We start from the raw sequence: 20312 nt of genomic DNA, 5'->3' as shown, positions 1-20312 counted from the left end.
TGCCTTTTGGTTTTTGGTGGAGTTGTAAATGGGATTGATCCTTAATTTCTCTTTCTGCTTCTTCATTATTGGTGAAAGAAAAGCCACGTATTTATGGATTAACTTTGTTATGAAGGTAATGTTTTATATTTTTGTTGGTCCCTTTAAGAAAGGAACATATCTTTAGCATGCTTTTTGTACTCTTATACTGAGTGTCTTATGATGAGAACAGCATAAAAATGATTTATTTTACATCACAATTACTATGTTTCCCTTCTCATTTACAGTTGGTATGTGATTTTTATAGTTTTTGCCTTTCATCATTGCAAATCCTAATTTAGCAAACTAATTTTTATTAAAAACTTACTAGGAGTTTTTTATATTTCTAAATCGACAGTTTTTTCTATTTATGTTAATTCAAGAATATTGCGAAGTGTTAAGATGCAGATGATATTTTTATTTCGTAATTGGATTTTTTTTTTAAAGGTGGCCCTGCATGTTGAATTGTTCATTTAGTGTGATGTGTAAGTCTTCTTATTCAAGTTGACATTTCTTTCAGCTAAAATTTTTATTGGTAGTTACACTTACTGCTTTATACATTCTTACTGTTCATACTATTAGTTTGTAATGTTCAGTGCTTTTATTCTATTTATGAATATATGAGCTATCCTTGGTGAAAGCAACTTCAACTCCTGTTGCATTGGTTTCCCTTTTTCTAGGTAAAGTATTTGTAATCTTTTTTTTTAAAAAAAGATTTTATTTGTTTATTTGACAGAGATCACAAGTAGGCAGAGTGTCAGGTGGAGAGAGACAAGGGGAAGCAGGTTCCTTGCTGAGCAGAGAGCCCGATGCAGGGCTCGATTCCAGGACCCTGGGATCATGACCTGAGCTGAAGGCAGAGGCTTTAACCCACTGAGCCACCCGGGCACCCCAAGTATTTATAATCTTGATCAAGCGCTGTTGACAAGTTAGTGGGTTATGTAGGTATTATAAATCTGTGTGTATCCTTACTGTAATTTAAAGGAGAGTTGGAAATTGGCTATTTTGAAATTATTTTTGATGTGGTAGATAGGTACTCTTTCATTATAATTTATATTTGCCAGAATGTTCCCTTAGAAACATCTCTGGACAGCATGTAAATTTAGTAAAAGTTTAAAAAATATTACAGAATAAGATACAGTTTCCCCAGAGTCCTTTGCAGTTCTGCAAACATCCAGCAGGGATCTCCTTTACACCCAGTTTCCATCTGAGTAAACTTAACGATAGTGTCTGTGATTATACTGTTGGGACATTTCATAGAATATTAGAAAGTGGCTTGAGAGAGTTCTTAGTTGAACACAGATAATCTAATATAAAATCTTACCCTTATTCATATTTAGAGATTGGACATTGGTTTAAAAATGTTTTATCTTAAGTGGTATTAATAATTGTAAACTTCAGAATTCTTTAAATGGGCCTTTTAGAGGAAATAAGAAATTCCTGAAATTGCACAGTGCCTGGAAATTCTTGGTTTACAGTGTTGCTCGGAACAAGTCTTCAAAGATAATGTGTGTGAATAACTTAATTTTTAAGGTTGATCATTTAAGTATTAGAATCATTTATTTTTCCTTCTCAATTTTGGATTTCTTGCCACTTGGCTGATTGTAGTACTTACAGGACAGTAGGTGTATCACTTTCATTTTCTTTAATAGTAATTAGGTAATTATGTTCTTTGAAATGCAGTTTTCTCTAAAAATATGTCATTCTAACTAATGTCTCATTTCCAAAAAAATTATTTTGTTCGCTTAGAACTGACTTTAGAGTGAGTGATTTCAGTTTGATAAATGGTAGGGACATAACAGCTTTTTGAAACCATTTGGAAGTAGTGTAATACTTTTTAAGAAATTAGTCATTAGTTTATAAGTTCATTAAATGAAAGTATTTTGTTTTGAAATTTAGTGATTGAAAAATCTTAAACATGTTTCACTGTAGAACTAATCAGTTAATATAAATCCTAGAGATAGGAAGGTCAGTGCTTTATGAACCTAAGGAATAAAAAAAAATAAAGATAAGTGTTAGGCTTAAGCTACTTCTATATGTTGTTGGGAAATAGTAACTCTATTTTGTATCCCTATGTGTTAGTGTTTTTTGCTTGAGATGTTTATTTTTACCTCATTGGAAATAATTGGAGCAGAAATATAGTAAGTTCTCTGTAGTGTTTCATATATAATGTGATGTTATATTGGTTCTTCCGATTAAACCAAGTATACTGTTCAGGAATTTCCAGGAATGCTTATAAAAGTTTTGAGTGTGATCTGCTCATTTTAAGTATAAACATATAAAGAATAATTTATGCCATGTACCAAATTTCTGGGGGTGAAAAACCTCAGCCCTACAATTTTCACAAAAGAAAGGGAAAAGATGTAACATTTTAGGGTATATTTGGATATCCTTTCTGTGTGTGCATAATGTAAGTTGAAGGCAAAATACATTTTTATGATAGTTTTTATTGTAATTACTGTTCTTTTAGACATTAAGTGATATTAACAGTAATTTATTAAAGTTAATTTTTATAATGTGCACAATGCAGGCAGTTTATATTAATAGCAACTATGTGCATTGTAGCAGACAAACACTAAATGAGAATTATGTTTAGAAATAAAATGTGAAACAGAGTTAGTAAGAAGCAGTGATCTTCCAGGGATGTGAAAGAAATACTATATATTTTAATCTCTTAATTTGGATTTAGTCAGTGTTAAATTGAATAAAAGAAAATGTTGATGTTTGGGAAGTGGAAAAAGACATTGGAACATATTTAGTGTGCAGCTGTTGTAGAGCAAATTGAAACTGACGTATTTCATCCTGTGCTTATTAAAACTTTGTCTCTGTGAACATTTGGATCTTTTCTTTTTGTTTCAGATATTTGGTTTCCAGGCCGGACTGACGTCTTTGGATTGTAGGGGATCTTACTGCTTACCTGTACCGATTATTCCTTCTTTCAGCACTGCTCTTTATGGAAAACTTCTGAAACTACCCACGTGCTGGTAAGTATTATGTTAAAATGTGGTTTATGGTAATTTTCATTTATTATGAAAGGGGGAAAACCCAGTTGTGTCTGTCTTATGCAAGTGTGTTAGTTTTATACAAAACCTTAGAAAATATCTGAAGTTATACTGTCTTTTATTGAGACACTAAAAATCTCTCTTTAATGTCTGAAGTGTACTAGATCATAGTATCTTTTGTGGTAGTGTTAAGTGTTGATGGGATACTGTTAATCCATGTTGTAACTATAGTAAACTCTTGCTGCTTCACACTGTGCTAGGAACTGCAAAGGCAAATATCTTATATTTTCCTTTTTGAGAGAGGCTACAAAGATATTAAAAAGTTGCAAATTAATACCAAGGCCCAAGTATTTATTTTATCACTTAAATAACAATTTCATGTGTATTCCTAGCCACTAAGAAAAGCATACCCATAACATAGATTTAGAGTGTTTGTTATGTCTGTAGTTGCTGCATTTTGAAAGAAACTGATTTTAGGCCTTATTTTCATTTGGTTTTGGATTACTTTATTTGGAGGTCCTATTTCCTTAAATTGAAAGAGGGTTATAGAAAGAAAGCCAACACTCACCATCCCTTGTTTTTTTTTTTCTTTCTTTTTTTTTTTTTAGTTGAGAACAAACTTTTAATATATTAAAAACAAAACTGTTGAAGATATAAAATAAGGTTTAAACACATGAAATTAAAAAAAAACAAATGAAATTAAATTTTTGTGAAATATTTCTATATTTTTAAATTAGGTTACTTTTACTATTTAGAATATATCTTTGCTTTCCCCACCTGATTAGTAAGCTTTTTTTTTAATAGGGTATATTTTCTATTATTTATAAAAAGCAACAGAAGTTCTAGAAAATATTCTTTAAAGTACTTCATTTGTTAAAAATATATTTCTTTAATAATATATAACTTTTAAAATGAAATTTGTATATTAAATGCTCACATCTTCAAAAAATTTTGCCTGTTGGTCCAGAAAATTAAGAAATATAGAAGTTGCAGTTAATTAAGTCTTGAAATCAGTTCTTGTATAAAATGAAACCATTATTAAATGATCATTGTTATTTCTCTTGATAAGTTTAATTTTATCCTTAGTCATCCCTATTCCACACATGTTATTTATTATGTTTTAGAGACATTCACTTTTTAACATTTTATTTGTATATACATAGCATGTTGCATTTGATCCAAATTTTATATTCTGATCTACTAGGAAATACCAGCAGATATGTCCCAGTGGTATGTCAATATCAACTTTAATAAATGTGAGCACTGTTATCTCAGTTATGTGCTGATTTATTTATCTTTCATAACACTGAGATTTTTAGAAAAACAGTGCAATTTACTATAGAAAATACTTGGCTTTTTTAGAAAATAAGAAGCCAGAATTTTCAAAATGAATTAATAGGCTTTATATGAAAAAATCTGAATATTCAAATAGGTAAGGGTTCGTTTAAAGATGTATAGGGCTTACTTTAAATATTGTCAAATGGGATATAAAATAAGTTTGCTGACTATTAAAGAAAATATTCCATTTAAATACTAAAAGCATGACATCACACAATGCTTGTATTTGGATGTGACTTGCTTTTTTGTATTTAAGACCACTTCTATATTATTTGAATGATACTTTTCTATGCTTTATATGAGTATATTGCTTTGAAATAGTTTCTTTACATTATTTTCCTTAATGACTATAAACTATAATTTGTTCTTAGCAACTCTAAATTGAAAGTAATACATATAAAACTCATTAAATTGAGAAGTGTCTTAGTTAAATGAAATGAGTAAGATACGAGATAAAATACATCATGTAGTGCCCGAGTTAAATCAAAATCATATGAGAACTGAGAATTTTATTTGACTCATGTAGTGAGTGAAAATTATTTTAGTAAGCCACTCTGGTTGTGTCATTAGATGTCAGTTCTGTTCCCAATATGGTATTTCCCTTTCTCAAATTATGAAGCTGTTTCATCTGGATTTTTAAAAATCACATTCCAGTTTCTTAAAGGACATGTATGATGCTATTTATATCTATATCTGTATATTTTTTCAATGATGAGAAGAGTATGTTTACTGTAGGTCATAGCTTTTGAAACACATATATCACATTGAAAAAAATTTTAGTTGGTATGTTTTAGTTAGTGATGGAAATCTAGATTTTATGTAAAACAAAAAAATAGTTAATACTTCTTGTTTAAAAATGTCAAAATTGATACTAATTTTATATGAAACTTCAAACTAACATTTGTTTTAATTAGTTTGTTAATAAATTTTTTTAAAATGTGGCTCAAGTAACATTGAAAATAAATTATTTTCTCCCATTTGCATGTTCATGTTAATATATTTTAGCCGTAATGAAGAAGCTAATACTAAACTCCAGTTTCTTGGGATTTATTTTTTTTCAAAATATTTTGGTCATATTTTATCTTTCATTCTGTATTACACACTTTTCAAACATAAAAATATAAGCATTTCAAAACACTTTTGTCTTCATTGCTTTACATCAGGTTAGCTTAATCTTTTAGTCCCTAGAACAGGACTAAAATATGTAAGGTATAATGGGAAAGACACAGTGACAATAATATTTAATGAGAGATCTTGAGCAATTAATTCAAATTTTAATTTTCTTCCTTTTTTAGTAAGGGGATGTTTAAAAGTGGGCAATAAAGTGTTAGTTAAATGGTAATAAAGTATAACTTTGTTATGACTAGTAGGAATAAACCTTGGTATCCTGTAGACCGTTTTTAAAAAATTTCTACAGTTGTTATGCTTTTAGTTTTCTAGATACATTCTTGGAGTTAACTTTTTTTTTTCCAGAACCGAGAAACTATAATAAATATGTCTACTCTATTTCTAAAATTTTAATTGAAATATTATTTTGTAGAATAGTGTATATATTATGGTATTTCATAAGTGGATTGGACCTTTGGTAACTACCAGAAAGATTAAGAAACAGAATAACATCATCTCATAAGCCTCTCTTACTTACCCTCTGGCAAGTTTAACCATTATCCTGATTTCTTCTAACATAGATTAGTTTTGTCTGTTCTTGGACTTAAATAGAATTGTCCATAGTCTCCTTTTTGACTGGCTTCTGTCGCTCAATGTGTTTGTGAGATTCATTCATATGGTAGAATGTAGTTTTTAGATTGTTTGCTTTTGTCACTATACAGTATTGTATTACATGAACATCGATCATTTGCACATTCTTGATTTGCAATTTTATTTTGTTTTTATTTATTTATTTTTTAAAAGATTTTATTTATTTACTTGAGAGAGAGAGAGAGTGCATTCACAAGCAGGGGAGAAGAGGGAGAGGGAGAAGCAGGCTCCCTGCTCAGCAGAGAGCCTGATGTGGGGCTCCATCCCAGGACCCAGGAATCATGACTTACGCTGAAGGCAGACACTTAGAACTGACTCAGCCAACCAGGGGCCCCTTGATCTGCAATTTTAATTGAAAAATAAGTACATAAAGTATGTATTTATTTTTTATTCCTGTGCCATTTTCCCTTTTCCTTAAGCAGCTTCAATTATATTAGAGGACATTAGATGTCATTCATAAATATTTTTTGATTCTCTATATTTTGATAGACATTGTGCTACATGTTGGGATTGGGAAAAGAATACAGTAGACTGCAGTGAGGGTAAGAGATACCCCTGAGCATGACAACTTACTTTCTAGTGGGAGAGGACACTAGACACATAAGAAAACGTATGTCTTTAAATGGCAAAATTGAGGCTTAAGAAAAATGCCTTGTTAGTTTAAAGAAAGTAGAAAATTGCCCTGGGACGTCATGGTTGGCTTCATAGAAATGGCAGTAGAATTGGGTTTTATTGGTTGAATTGGGTATGTATCTAGACATGAGGAGGTTGGTTTTGGGGTGTGGAGGCTTCCTGTGGGGATAATACTGTCTCACCAAAGTCAGGGTTGCTCTATTGAATCTGCGAATGGATATCATGGGAGAGGAATTTGAAAGGCTTCTTTTGGGCCTAGGACTTTTATATGATTAAGGATGTCTGAGTTTAATACAAACACTTAAAAATTAAACCAGGTAATCAAAAACTCATTAACCAAATTTCTTCTTCGTCAGGCTTGTAATTCTACAATTATACTATAGTCTTAAATTCACTGACTCCTGTAATTGAGGGTTCAAAAATGTGATCTCGTTTATAGAAAGACAATACTTACAACATACTTGGGAAGTTCAGAGAATAATTACTTTGGCTTAGAAAGTCCTGGAGAACATGAAGACAGCAAGTTATAAGCAGGTTATTAAAGAATATGTAGGATTTGAAAGAAAATCCTTTTTAATGAAGTATTAGGTGTTTAGTTTAACAAAGTTTTCATAACAATCCTGTGAGCTGATATTCTCTTATAAAACTAAAATTCAGGGAGGTTACATAAATTGTCCAAAGTCACATAGTGGCTGGGGAAGGATTCTCATGGAAGCTTATCTGATTCTAAAGTCTTTGATCCCTTTTTTACCTGAAGGACTGAAGAGGTACATTACCTTTGTTAACCATCTTCAAAGGCTCAGTGTGCTTTTTGCCTTGTAGTAAAAGTGGATTTCCATGTATTGTGAGGGTATTTGAGATAGTGCAGCTAATAAAGCTGAACTCTCCTATTATCTCCTAGTATATAGGTAACAGTATATAGATACTATTTTTTTTTTATAGATACTATTTTGATGATCTCACATAATTGTAGTTAATTGGGTCATGTGGAATCTTAGGCATTATCCTAAGTTTCTGAGTCTATGACATAGCTTCGATTTATAGCTGTCTATCACGGGTTGAACATTTTATTCAGAGGGTCTCAGCTCCTTTGTGAGGTAACCAGATTCCTTATTGGGCAGCTCTATAGTTCTTTCTTTTACTGAGTTAAATATCTGCTTTCATGTTTCTTCTCTTTCCTAATTATTGCTTATATATGTCATGAGTCATTTTATAGCCGTAGGAATGTCGGAAAATACATTTATTTACAAGATTGAGGGATCCCCATAAGTACCCATTCCTTATTTAGCACAGTAACAGATGGGTTGGTTTTGGTTAATGAAGTTATTGAGCAGTTCATTTGTTTGAGGAAGATGTTTCTGTGGAATCCATGTTTGAATTCAATGTTAATTAGGAAATATAGGATTTAGTGGTGGTAGTGGGCTCATTGTAATTGACATGGTGTCTAAAGGAGAAGTGAGCAGATACTGATCCTTTTGTCTCCCTGAAATGGAAACTGAAACAGCCATTTTCATGTGCTAGCTCTGAATAACACTAGAATAACTATAATGGAAGCTAGGCCCTTCAAGTCTAAAAAAACACCAGTATTTATTTATCAGCAAATGTAGAGAATAAGTAACCCACCCCACAGGCTCAAAAGGAGGTTTGCTCAACTGCCTTGTCCTTTATAATACCACAGTTTGAGAACATAGAGTTGAGTGTTTTTAATGCCCCTGGAGATAGAGCTTTTTAATTTCCTTTTTTCCAGAGCATAGATTATTTTCATCTGTCTGCTTTTGTGATCAACATTTTCTTTAACTGACTGTCTTAAAACTGTAAGACTTAACTAGGATGCTAATTCTCTTATCTCCACTTGAGTGGCAGCAGCCTGATAGTTAGCTTTGGTTCTTGCATCTGGAATGTGCTTTCATGGAATGTTTTGAACTGAAAGAAACACTTTAATCATCTCTTAAAATCTGTTCATTTCAAAGATGAAAAAACTGAGTCCCAGAGAGTTCAAATTACCTAACCTAAGAGCACACAGTTAATATCAATGCCCCAATTTGATCATCTTTTTAAAAAATCCTCGTTTTATTGGTTCAGACTCCTTCAACTCTATCACACTGCTTAAAAATTATTACTACTATTTAATTTTTTCATGGTAAAAGATGCAAAACATGAGATTTACCATTTTAACTATTAAGTGTATAATTCATTAAGTATCTTCAGATTGTTGTGCTACTGTCACCCCTGTTGATCTCCATAAATTTTATATTTTGTATCCAATAAACAGTAACTTCCCAGTACTCCTTTCTTTGAGCCCCTGATAACTACTGTTCTACTTTGTATGAATTTGACTATTCTGGGTACCTCATATATGTTAAATCATTCAATACTTGTCCTTTTGTGTCTGACTTATTTCACTTAGCATAAGTTTTTAGGATTCATCCATGCTGTAGCATATGATAGATTTTTTTCTTCCCTCCCTCACTTACTCCTTGTTTCCCTCCCCTCCTTCCCTCTCTCTCTCCCTTCTTTTCTTTCCTTCTAAATTGATTCCATTTTAAGATTGAAAAATTCCATTGTATATATATGCTTTGTTTATTCATTTAACCATCAGTGGCATTTGGCTTGTTTCCACCTTTTAGCTATTGATAATGGTGCTTTGAACATGAGTATACAAATATTTGTTTGAGTACCTGTTTTCAGTTCTTTTGGGTGTATACCTAGAGGTGGAATTGCTGAATCATATGGTAATTCTGTGTTTAATTTTATGGGAAACTGCCACTCTGTTTACCACCGTAGCTGTACCATTATACATTCCTACTAACAATGCACAACAGTTCCAATTTCTTTCTATCTTTATCAACACTCTATTTTAGGATTTTTGATAAAGTCATCCTAAAGAATTTGAAATGGTATTTCTTGATAGTTTTGATTTACATTTTAACAATTAGTGATGTTAAGCATCTTTTCAGTTGTTTATTGATCATTTGTATATCTTCTTTGGGGAATATATATTCAAGTTCTTTTCTCATATTTAAATTGGATTGTTTTTGTTGAGTTGTGTTCCTTATGAATTCTGTGTACTAACTTTTTATTAAATATATGATTTGCAAGTTTTTTTTCAATTCTATGTGAAAACATTGCTTTTTAATGTTAAGATTCTATCTTAATTTATCTCCCAAGCCAGAAGCTTAATTTACATCTTTTATAAATCTTTGGCATTTTGTTTTAAAAAGTCATTGACACGGTTTTTCTTAAAAATTGGTATAACTTGAGCAAGTAAAAAGTGATCAAGTACATATTTGGAATAGCTGTACTTTGGGGAGGAGGGGAAAGATAAATTTGTTAAACTTTAAACAATCCAAAGAATTCTATCTTCACAGTAGTTTTTGCTCTTAACATTTATAGAGATGACTAACTTAGATTGTTTTTCTGCAGATTGATTTTATAAATTTTTACAGTAAAGAGCTATCTTTTCTTGATTGTCTTCTCTTAAAAAAACATGTTTTAAAGATATTTAACTGTTAATTTCTTTCTTTCTTTTTTTTTTTTTTAAGATTTTTATTTGACAGAGATCACAAGTAGGCAGAGAGGCAGGCAGAGAGAGGAGGAAGCAGGCTCCCTGCTGAGCAGAGAGCCTGATGTGGGGCTTGATCCCAGGACCCTGGGATCATGACCTGAGCTGAAGGCAGAGGCTTTAACCCACTGAGCCATCCAGGCACACCTAACTGTTAATTTCTTAAAAATTTAAATACAGTGCTTGACAGTCTATATGTTACGGACAAGTTTAATAATACTGAATAGAATGAAAATTAAAGTGAATGAAGAGAGAAGATTAAATCAAATGAGTTTTCATCTGGTTATTTTATTGAGGATAGGCTTTAGGAGGATGTAGGTTTCAGAACCAGTAGGAAGATTGGGATTTTCATCACTATTTTAAAATGAATCTGTAAACACCTCATGGTTCCCATATATCTGGACTGACATATATGTGTATATGTGTATATATATGTGTTGCATGTGTGTGTATATATATGTACATATGTTCTATTTCCAGATTCATATGCATACTGGCTTATCACCTTTTTATTAGCAGTAGTGCTTGTTAATTGGAAAACAGGAATTTTTTTTTTAAGTGGTTATATTAAGATATTAAGGGAGTCCAAAATTTTTGTGAGCATTATTCACTAAAAAGATACTATCACAGGCCTAGTGCTCACTGTTAATCTGTTTGAAATCTAAGAGAATACTGAAATATAGCTCTTTGAGGTATTACTAAGTGGTAAATTAATTCAGCCAAAGCACTTAATGTTCTGATTATGAGATTATTTCTCTAATGATAGATGTTAACATTAATTTTAACTGTCTGGTGAAAGAATATATTTTAACAAATCCCAGCAGATAAAACACTGTTCTGTGTATGGTCACATAGTTAGGCATTTCAGGGTAGACTGAGATTTATATCAGTCCAGCATTGTTTGCTTTTTAGCTCTGTCAGACTCTCTTGAAAGGGACATACACTGCTGGTGCAGGTTTCTGCTTTAAATGCAGATGAATCAGGGTTTGATTCATTCATCAAAGTGAGATTCAAACTCATCAAAATGTGTGAATGACTTCTGAAATTGTATTTCTATATGATGGCTCTATAGTTCTTAAGAATATATAGATCTTTTAAAGAAGCTTAGGGCAGTTGAGAATGAGAAATACAGCAATCTTCATTTGTCTTTGGCTCAATTCTTGTATCTATTTCACATCCAGACTTGAATTTCTACACATTTAGAGATGGGTAAGTATAATCACAATGAAAATACACTGTCCTGATAAATTTCTCCATTATATCATATAGCAAATTTGATTTGGGAAGTACATAGTACAAACTGTTCTCATACCAGCTTTCTCTCTTGATTTGGATAGCTTGTTGAAATAGTCCCTGTGCCCCCACCCCTCTGCTTTTTTATTGGAATAACTCCCTTTGTAGCAGATTAGCTCAGTTTCCATCAAACTTCTGAAAGCAAGTGACTGGGTCTTATTAGTACTCTCTACTAAGGTGTAATAGTTTTATTTGAGCTGTAACCTCAGGTCAGGCATACAACAATGTGGACCACATGCCGGATGGCTCTGTGCATGATACAACTTAGTCTTCTATCTTATGGGATACTCTGTTGTATGACTTGGGATATGCTTACATGGTCTTGTTAACATAACTATCTTTGCATTATTAAGCATTTCCTTGCATATTTCTTAGAACCTTTCTTTGTTTTTCTCATACTTTCTGTTTTTGTCCTCTACTAATTTTTTCATCATTAATGCTTCTTTTGTATCCTTATCTGGATGATTAAAACAGGGAAGGATGATCATAATAGGGTACATATTTTCTTCAATTTTGTAAACAGTGTTCCCGAGTCAATTTCAGTTTTTTGTTTTTTAAACTCTAGTGAGTTTCCCCACTGTTTTTCTACCTTTTTGCACACTTGATAATGTTGTCTGCTGATTTATTCAGGCATGTTTCACAGATAGGAGATCACTGCCCACTATGTGCCAGACACTCTGCATGGCCCTCGAGAAGAAAAAAATTAGCAAGATACCTGCCCTTATGGGGTTAGTTAAGGGAATTTTAAAATGGGGGAAAATTGATTAAAGAAAGAGACAATGTAGATTGTCTTTTAAATCTAATTATATAAAATTGTCCTTTTTGTTGTCTTCAGCCTTGAAAGGAGATTTTTACATAGCTTTTTAAAAAAAACTTAATTCCAGTGTAGTTAACATAGAGTGTTATATTAGTTTCAAGCATATACATGGTTTTTGATTGCATAATATTTTTAATTAGTCTATGTTTTCTTATTTAATTTTGTTAGTGATTCCAATTTGAACTGAAAACCACTTAGTGATGAAGCAACCAGTAATAGGTGAAATACAAGTTTTACAGAGAAATGAATTCGTTAAATTTATGATTGTTTTATTTTCCAGCGTTTTGCAACATTCTACAGTTATTTAATGATTTTGTAGAGTGTACTTGGTAATTCTGGACTTCAGCTTTTCCAAAAACTTGATTTTTTTTTAATACTTATCTTCACATATATTACAATCTCCAGTATTTATGGATGTTAACATATATTAGAGCCTTTGAAGTCTGTTTGTAAATATGTATATTTTAAATTTGTATACTTGCATTATACTCTTACTATCCATTATAATGTACAGTGTGAATAAAACTCAGAAGTATGTAAACTTTTGTAATTAAAAGTTTTTTATTGTAAAGTTTTTAATATGTATAGTCATGAGAAGATAGCTTCTCTTTGATTGTAAATTACTGAGATTAATTTTGGGAGCAGCACTCAAAATGTATCATAACTTTGTAATCAAATATCATTCTGATAATTTTTATATTCACTGAGAAATAGTTATATCTAACTTGCATATAATTTATATATTAAGAGCTCATGAACAGAATTGTTTTTTCAACCTATGTAAGCAAGTAGTATGTGAGAAATTGATGGGGAAGTTTTAATACCAAATTTATAATAATAGCATAGATGTGTCAGGAATAGTACTAAGAGTTTTATATGCATTATCTCATTTAATCTTCATAACAACATGACAGAGATACTATTTTATACATTTTATATATATCTTTGTCTTATTAATCTTTATACATACAGTAAATAGTGAAATTGGCATTCACTTTTAGATCTGAGTCAAGACCCAAAATTAGCAGTCCCTGCTACCATTGATGAGGAGTATGTGGCAAGTTGGCATTAAGTTTTTATCCTAAGGCATCTTTCCATAGGAGTAGCTTTGCTAACTTAAAATTTTTTAATAAACAGCTTTATTGAGTACTTTTTTTAAAAAGATTTATTTATTTATTAAACAGAGATTACAAGTAGGCAGAGAGGCAGGCAGAGAGAGAGGAGGAAGCAGGCTCCCTGCTGAGCAGAGAGCCGGATGTGGGACTTGATCCCAAGACCCTGAGATCATGACCTGAGCCGAAGGCAAAGGCTTAATCCACTGAACCACCCAGGTGGCCTATTGAGTACTTTATATAGCATAAAATTCATCCATTTCAGGTATGTAATTCAGTGATTTCTAGCACCTTAACTGAGTTATGTAATTGTTACTGTAAATCAGTTTTAGAACGTTTTCACCCTCCCAGTGAGATTTCTCAAGCCTGTTTATAATTATTCTCATCTCTGGCCCCAGGTAACCACTTTCTTCATAAAGTATCTTTTATGGCATATGAATGGAATCATGCAATATGTGGTATCTTGTGTCTGTCTTCTTTCACTTAGATAATGTTTTTGAGGTTATCTTTGACATAGCATGTATGAGTAGCTAACTTGTTTTTTATTTTCTACATCTGTCTGTGGCTTTCCTTAACTGAGTAAAATATATTCAGTCTTGCATATAATTATCCATACTCTCAGAGTATGCAAGACTCTCAGAGTCTTGCAAATAATTATCCATCCTCTCAGAGATGTTTAAATTCCAGAGTTGATTAAGGGGTTTTCAAACTGTGTTATAGTTGCTGATGTAACTGTGACTTGGGATTTTCTGAGAATGTTCTTTTCTGTCATTAGCCATTTCAAACGGTTTTGTTTTGTTTTAAAGATTTTACTTATTTCTTAGAGAGAGAAAGGATGAGCAGGGGAGGGGGCAAATGGAGAGGGGAAGCAGGCTCTCCACTGAGCATGGAGCCAGATATGGGACTTGATCCCAGGGCCCTTGGATTATGACCTGAGCTGAATGCAGACACTTAACTGACTGAGCCACCCAGGCTCTAGATACCCTGGATATCAGTTGTTTAGTCTCATCATGTTCTTAACTTTTTTGGGGAGGAATAGTATTTGAAGGTGAAAACTTAATTTTTCATACTTATTTCTCAAAATATTCTTATATTTGTAGAATCCCTGTGAATAAGGAAAAAAATTGGAAAACATTTAGAGGCCTGGCTACGCCTGAAAATATTGTATGACTATAGCAAACTTTCTTAGTACTTTAGAGTCGTGTAGAGATTGGTTTAGAAAGTTCTCTATAATGGATTATTATATTAATTATACCACTGTTTTCATTAACTTAATTCTCATTTTAAAACCAGAGTATAATTTAAATATAGCAAAGTTTAGCAATTTTATGCATACAGATATGTATAGTCAGGTAGCCACCAAAGTTCTTTCTTGTCTCTTTGCAGTCAGTCCCTTTCTCTCTCCCTAGAGTGAATCAAATTTTTGGGGAGGGCTGTTGGCTCATATTAAGGAGTGATGCCTGCTTTGATTCAGGGGATGACTGATTAGCTTGTTAGCTGGGAAACCCCACTGTTCCTTGCTTTGTTGTTCCATTCTTCACCCAAACCCATCAGACAACTGATTTCACTAAGGCTTCTGGGATTTCTCTAGCACACAGCTGCCGAAGAATGAGGCTCATAGCGTTTTCAGTTGCATAATAAAAGATTTTCTACATAGATTTCATACATTCATAAATGAAAACATTCATAATTTAAAAAGTCTAGACTCACTTCTGTTCTCTATTTCTTAATTCCCCAAAAGAGTTATAAATATAATATGTATGGATTTATACAATGAAACTACTCTTCCTGATATGAACACACTGGTAGTTCAGACTTACTAAAAATAAGTTTTTACACATTCACATATTTTCATTTCATTGAGTGTCTTTCACTTAGGTTTTTAAAAAGCATAGTTTAAAGAGAATAATGAAAATAGAAAAAGAGAGGGGCACCTGGGTGGCTCAGTCAGTTAAGCATCTGCCTTCAGCTCAAGTCATGATCCCAGGTCCTGGGATCAACCCCAGTGTGGGGCTCCCTGCTCAACAGCCAAGCCTGCTTCTCCCTTTGCCCCTTACCCAACCCTTCCTCCTTGCTCATGTATGCTCTCTTTCTCTCAGATAAATAAAATCTTAAAGAAAAAAATAGAAAAAGATGTAATTTTAACATGGGAGATATCATAGGACTCTATTTTAAGTGACAAAAAGCATAGTCTAATTCTTTAACAAGATTTAAACTTTTAAAAAACTTATTTTACTATTGTCCTGTGTATTTTAATTTGATTAATTTACAGCCTTGTATTTCTATCAAAGTGAAAATTTGACCTAAATTGCATTTGCATGAATTACCAGTTTGTTCATATCAGAAAGAGTAGTTTCATTGTATAAATCCATATATATTATATTTATGGTTCTTTTGGGGAGTTGAGAAATAGAGAATAGAAGTGAATCTAGACTTTAATTAGGAATGTTTTCCCCCAAATATGTCATTGATTATTCTGTAAATTTGTCTTGAGTGATTTTAAATAACTTATTTAAAAATTTAAAAAATGCCTCTTAAGTTATCTTTATATGAGGAATAGTCCAGAATCTTAAATTTAATAAAATAACATGATTGGTTCTGAGCATGTTTTCATCAGATGTCCTGTTTGTCTCTTTCTTAGTACTAACTTTTAAGTCTCTGCTTATACTGTTTTGGGATTTAGTTTGGTTAATTTCAACTCTTGGAAATATTTTAGCTACAGTTTTCAATTATGAAATTATAAAGCCTGTCATTACTAATGGTTTTATATTTTGCTAATAAAGTAGATTTACTTACTTAGAATATTAATGCATTATTGTTTTTTAAAAATTCCCTTGAAAGAACAATTTTTATATTAACTCCTCCCAGTTTTTACTTTTTGTCATGTTTTGGTTCTGATTTTGTAATGTGTTTAAGTAAATGACCAGTCAAAAAATACCTGCTTTTATACTTCTTGAGTGTATGTGTGTGTGGGGGGGAGGAGATTAAAAAGACATGAAAAACACCACTATAGGTAAATAACATCTGTCTTTATATCAGTTTTCTTTTTGAAATTTTTTTAAGTGAACGCATGAAGAGCATGCAACACATGTTAACAACCAGAGAGTGTTGGTCCAATGAGAACAGAAGGTTTTCTTTGATTTTCCTGTCGGAAAACTTGATATTTTCCACATGCAATTTTATGATCAGTTGGGTGTGAAGTTGTATAGGCAAACACGATTTGTCTCTTGTTAAAAGTTTTAAACTTAGAGGTATCCAAATGAATATTTATAATTCATTCTTAGATTATTGACTTTAAATTTGATTTTTGGGATATTGGAGAATATTATTGTAAGACGTACATCTTTTTCTATGAGAAGAATTATGCTAGCTATTCCCCAGTATTTGGTTTTGTCTATGTACAACAGCAGGAGAATATTATCTTGTGACAGCATTTTATTCTAGTGACAGTATCTTTGAAATACGTCTGTGTTTCATTATTTTGGGGAACTGAAACTTAAGAGTATATTCAAAAGAATTCTAAGTTATTAGTGTATTAAAAGGGAAATGTTTTGGTTAGAAATCACTCAGTTTAGTGTAAGGTTTTTTTAAATTAGTGTCTCTAAATTTCTTAACTGTGTTTGATTTAATCTTTTTTTAATACATTAATTTGAAATTTAAGAACAAATAATCATTGGAGATCCCCAAACTCGAAAGATCGAATAGTGCATACTTAGTGGCAGAAGATAATCTCTAAGAATAGCATCATAATGCTTTTGTATAGCATTTGTACTTAACTGATTCCACTACATACAGGGATTTATTTGAACCTCACAATGGACAAGTCATCTGTTTTTTATTTTAAGGATGTGGAAATGAAGAATAAGGGAAGGTGATATGGTGGATCTAGAAAGATAAGTCACCGATTCTAGACATCTTTTAATTAGTTTGTGATGGAGCCGTCAATAGCATGTTGGTAACTATTAGCAAGTTTTCAATAATAACTTTGTATTCTTTATTATGATTTATAACTTTAAAAAATGTTGCCAGTTTCCTAGATGAATCTGTTAATACTTAGCTTTTTTCTTCTGATTAATGACTCATTTATTTGTTTTAAAAATAATATTTTGGCACCTATCATGTGAAAACTTGTGTTGTAGGCCTTGGAGTCCCATTATGAATAAGATGCAGTCTTTGCTTTTTCTTTCTTGATTACCTAAGTATTTAGAGAGGTGTTCTTTTCTTTTTTTTTTTCTTTTCTTTTCTTTTCTTTTTTAAGTTTTCAAGTTCTAAAAAAAGTTCTAGTCAGTTAATATATGGGATAATATTGGTTTCAGTAGTAGAATTTAGTGATTCATCACTTATGTACAATATGCAGTGCTCATCACAAGTGTCCCCCTTATCACCCATCCCCCATGTAGCCCATTCCCCTGCCCACCTCCCTTCTAGCTACCCTCAGTTTGTTCTCTATGGTTGAGAGTCTCTTTTATGGTTTGTCTCCCTCTCTCTTATTTTTTCTTTCCCCTATGTTCATCTGTTTTTTTTCTCTTAAATTCTACAAATGAGTGAAATCATATGGTATTTGTCTTTATCTGACTGATCTATTTCACTTAGCATAATATTGTTTAGCTAAATTGACTTCATTGCAAATGGCAAGATTCCATTCTTGTTGATGGCTGAGTAATATTGCATTGTGTATGCATACCACATCTTCTTTATCCATTCCTGGTTGATGGACATTTGGGCACTTTCCATAGTTTGGGTCTTGTTGATACTGCTGCTATAAACATCGGGGAGCATGTGCCCCTTTGAAACAGTATTTTTGTATCCTTTGGGTAAATACCTAGTAGTGCAATTGCTGGGTTGTGGGGTTATTCTCTTTTTAACTTTTTGAGGACCCTCTGTCCTGTTTTCCAGAATGCCTGCACCAGTTTGTATCCCACCAACAGTACAAGAGGGTTCCCCTTTCTCTGCATCTTTGTCAACGTCTGTTGTTTCCTGTGTTGTTAACTTTAACCATTCTGGCAAGTGTGAGGTGATACCTCATTATACTTTTGGTTTATATTTCCCTGATGATGAGTGATGTTGAGTATCTTTTCATGGGTCTTAATCACCAGCTAACTTTTATATCTGCAGCCAGGTTTGTTTGATTGACTTGTTTTTGAAAGATAATTCTAATTATGTCCTTCTCCAGCCTAAAATACTTTGCTTCTCACAGCTTTTACAGCGAAGATTAAAATCTTTAAAACATTCTGCAATACCCTCCGTGATCTAGCCCTTGCTTGGCTATCTGTGTTGATCTGAATGTCCTCTTTAAACCCTTCCACCTTTTGCCTTCTTCAGTTTCTTTTTTCACCAGGTCTTTTACCATATTGTTTTACTAGTCAATAGCCTAAATGACTTTTACTTACCCTATAGGTATTGGAAACTGACACTTTTCTCTGACTAGGTTACATCCCCCTAATATATTCCCTCACTGGATATCTGTTCTGTTTTTCACTGCACTTTTCATGGAAGTGATTTTACACTGGTTTGTGTGATTATTTAACAGCTTTCCTTTCTTTTTACTTAATCTCCATATGGACCATCTGTTTCTATAGAGGACATTTTTCTTTCAAACCTTGACTCTATTGTAGACAAAAATAAAAAATTATTGACATGCAGCTGGTAATTTCTATAGTGATTTCATTTTTTTTTTTTTGGTTGTCTAATTGATGAGGTTTTAGATTATGTTTTTGACAACTAAGTCTGTCTCCTGTTTACTTACATAATATGTGTAAAATGTGCTCTTGGTCAAAGGAAAAAAAAGTGACTTTAATTACTGAACTTGACTAAAATTTTAGTGATTTTTCTACTCAGAATTCTTAAGGTTGTGTTTGAATGTTACTACATACATAAAGTATATTCTATAAACACACTTCCCTTCTCTTTTTTCTTGAGTAGACATTTTTACTTAAGTAGGTGAATTGTTTATATTGAATAACTTGTATAGGAGATGATGAGAAAATGAAGGGACAACATTTTGCTCCTTTTGTATTTTGTTTGCTACCACCCATAGTTCATTGTACAATACTGGACATTGTATATTATAATAATCAGAAATTGATTTTTATCTTAGTGTTAACTTTTTCTTTTTCTTTTATTTAATATTTAAATTGAAGTAGTATTTTAGAAATTTGAAAAATGCTGAACTTTTCAAATCTAAATATAACAAGATATAATTTGCATTTTATAGTTATTTGCAAATGCTACAATCATTGTGATTAAAAATGTACTGGTAAGAATGTTGTGAAGGATATTCTTACACAGTGCTGATGAATGTGAAACGGGATTCAGACTGTTATGAAGTATGCATAAGACCACTGTGGAACTGTGTGTATTACTGTAGAAAGAACTTAATCTCTGAGAATGTAATTTAGTTAAAAAAAGCAGACTATAGACACCCCCCCACAGAAAGATACATACATAAGCACACACATCCATTAAAATTTAAGTGTATATGAATGCATAAAGTCAAAAGAGGTCTATAGTTGTGTATGCTAAACTTATAATAAGTAGTTATGTATCAGGGTGGAGTAGGATTAGAAGAAGGAAAGAGGAGTTTTAACCTTTCATTTTACCTACTATTTAAAACATTTTTCCCCTTTTTATTGAGTACTGATGTATTGTGTAAGGTATACAGAACTAAATACAAATTTCTAAGCTTTTTAAACTGCTTTATTTTGAAGTTAAGTTGGTGAAGTTTTGTACTCATTTTGTTTTGGAAAAAGTGATCTAATCTTATTTTACTGTACAGGATA

General features: G+C 31.9%; 1 protein-coding gene across 8 annotated transcripts in view; it reads left to right on the top strand.

Annotated features, from left to right (window-relative positions):
* VPS13B (vacuolar protein sorting 13 homolog B) overlaps positions 1 to 20312 on the top strand; it is a 770530-nt gene that overhangs the window by 126659 nt on the left and 623559 nt on the right. For all 8 annotated transcript variants that reach the window (XM_044245211.1, XM_044245212.1, XM_044245209.1 and 5 more), the window contains exon 16: positions 2878 to 3002. In XM_044245211.1, the coding sequence (XP_044101146.1) occupies positions 2878 to 3002 (125 nt within the window). The remainder of the gene's footprint in view (positions 1 to 2877; positions 3003 to 20312) is intronic.

Source organism: Neovison vison, chromosome 4, assembly GCF_020171115.1.
Source record: "Neovison vison isolate M4711 chromosome 4, ASM_NN_V1, whole genome shotgun sequence".
NCBI lineage: Eukaryota > Metazoa > Chordata > Mammalia > Carnivora > Mustelidae > Neogale > Neogale vison.
The sequence above is the reverse complement of the archived record's forward strand: the minus strand, read 5'-3'. Positions and strand labels throughout refer to the sequence as shown.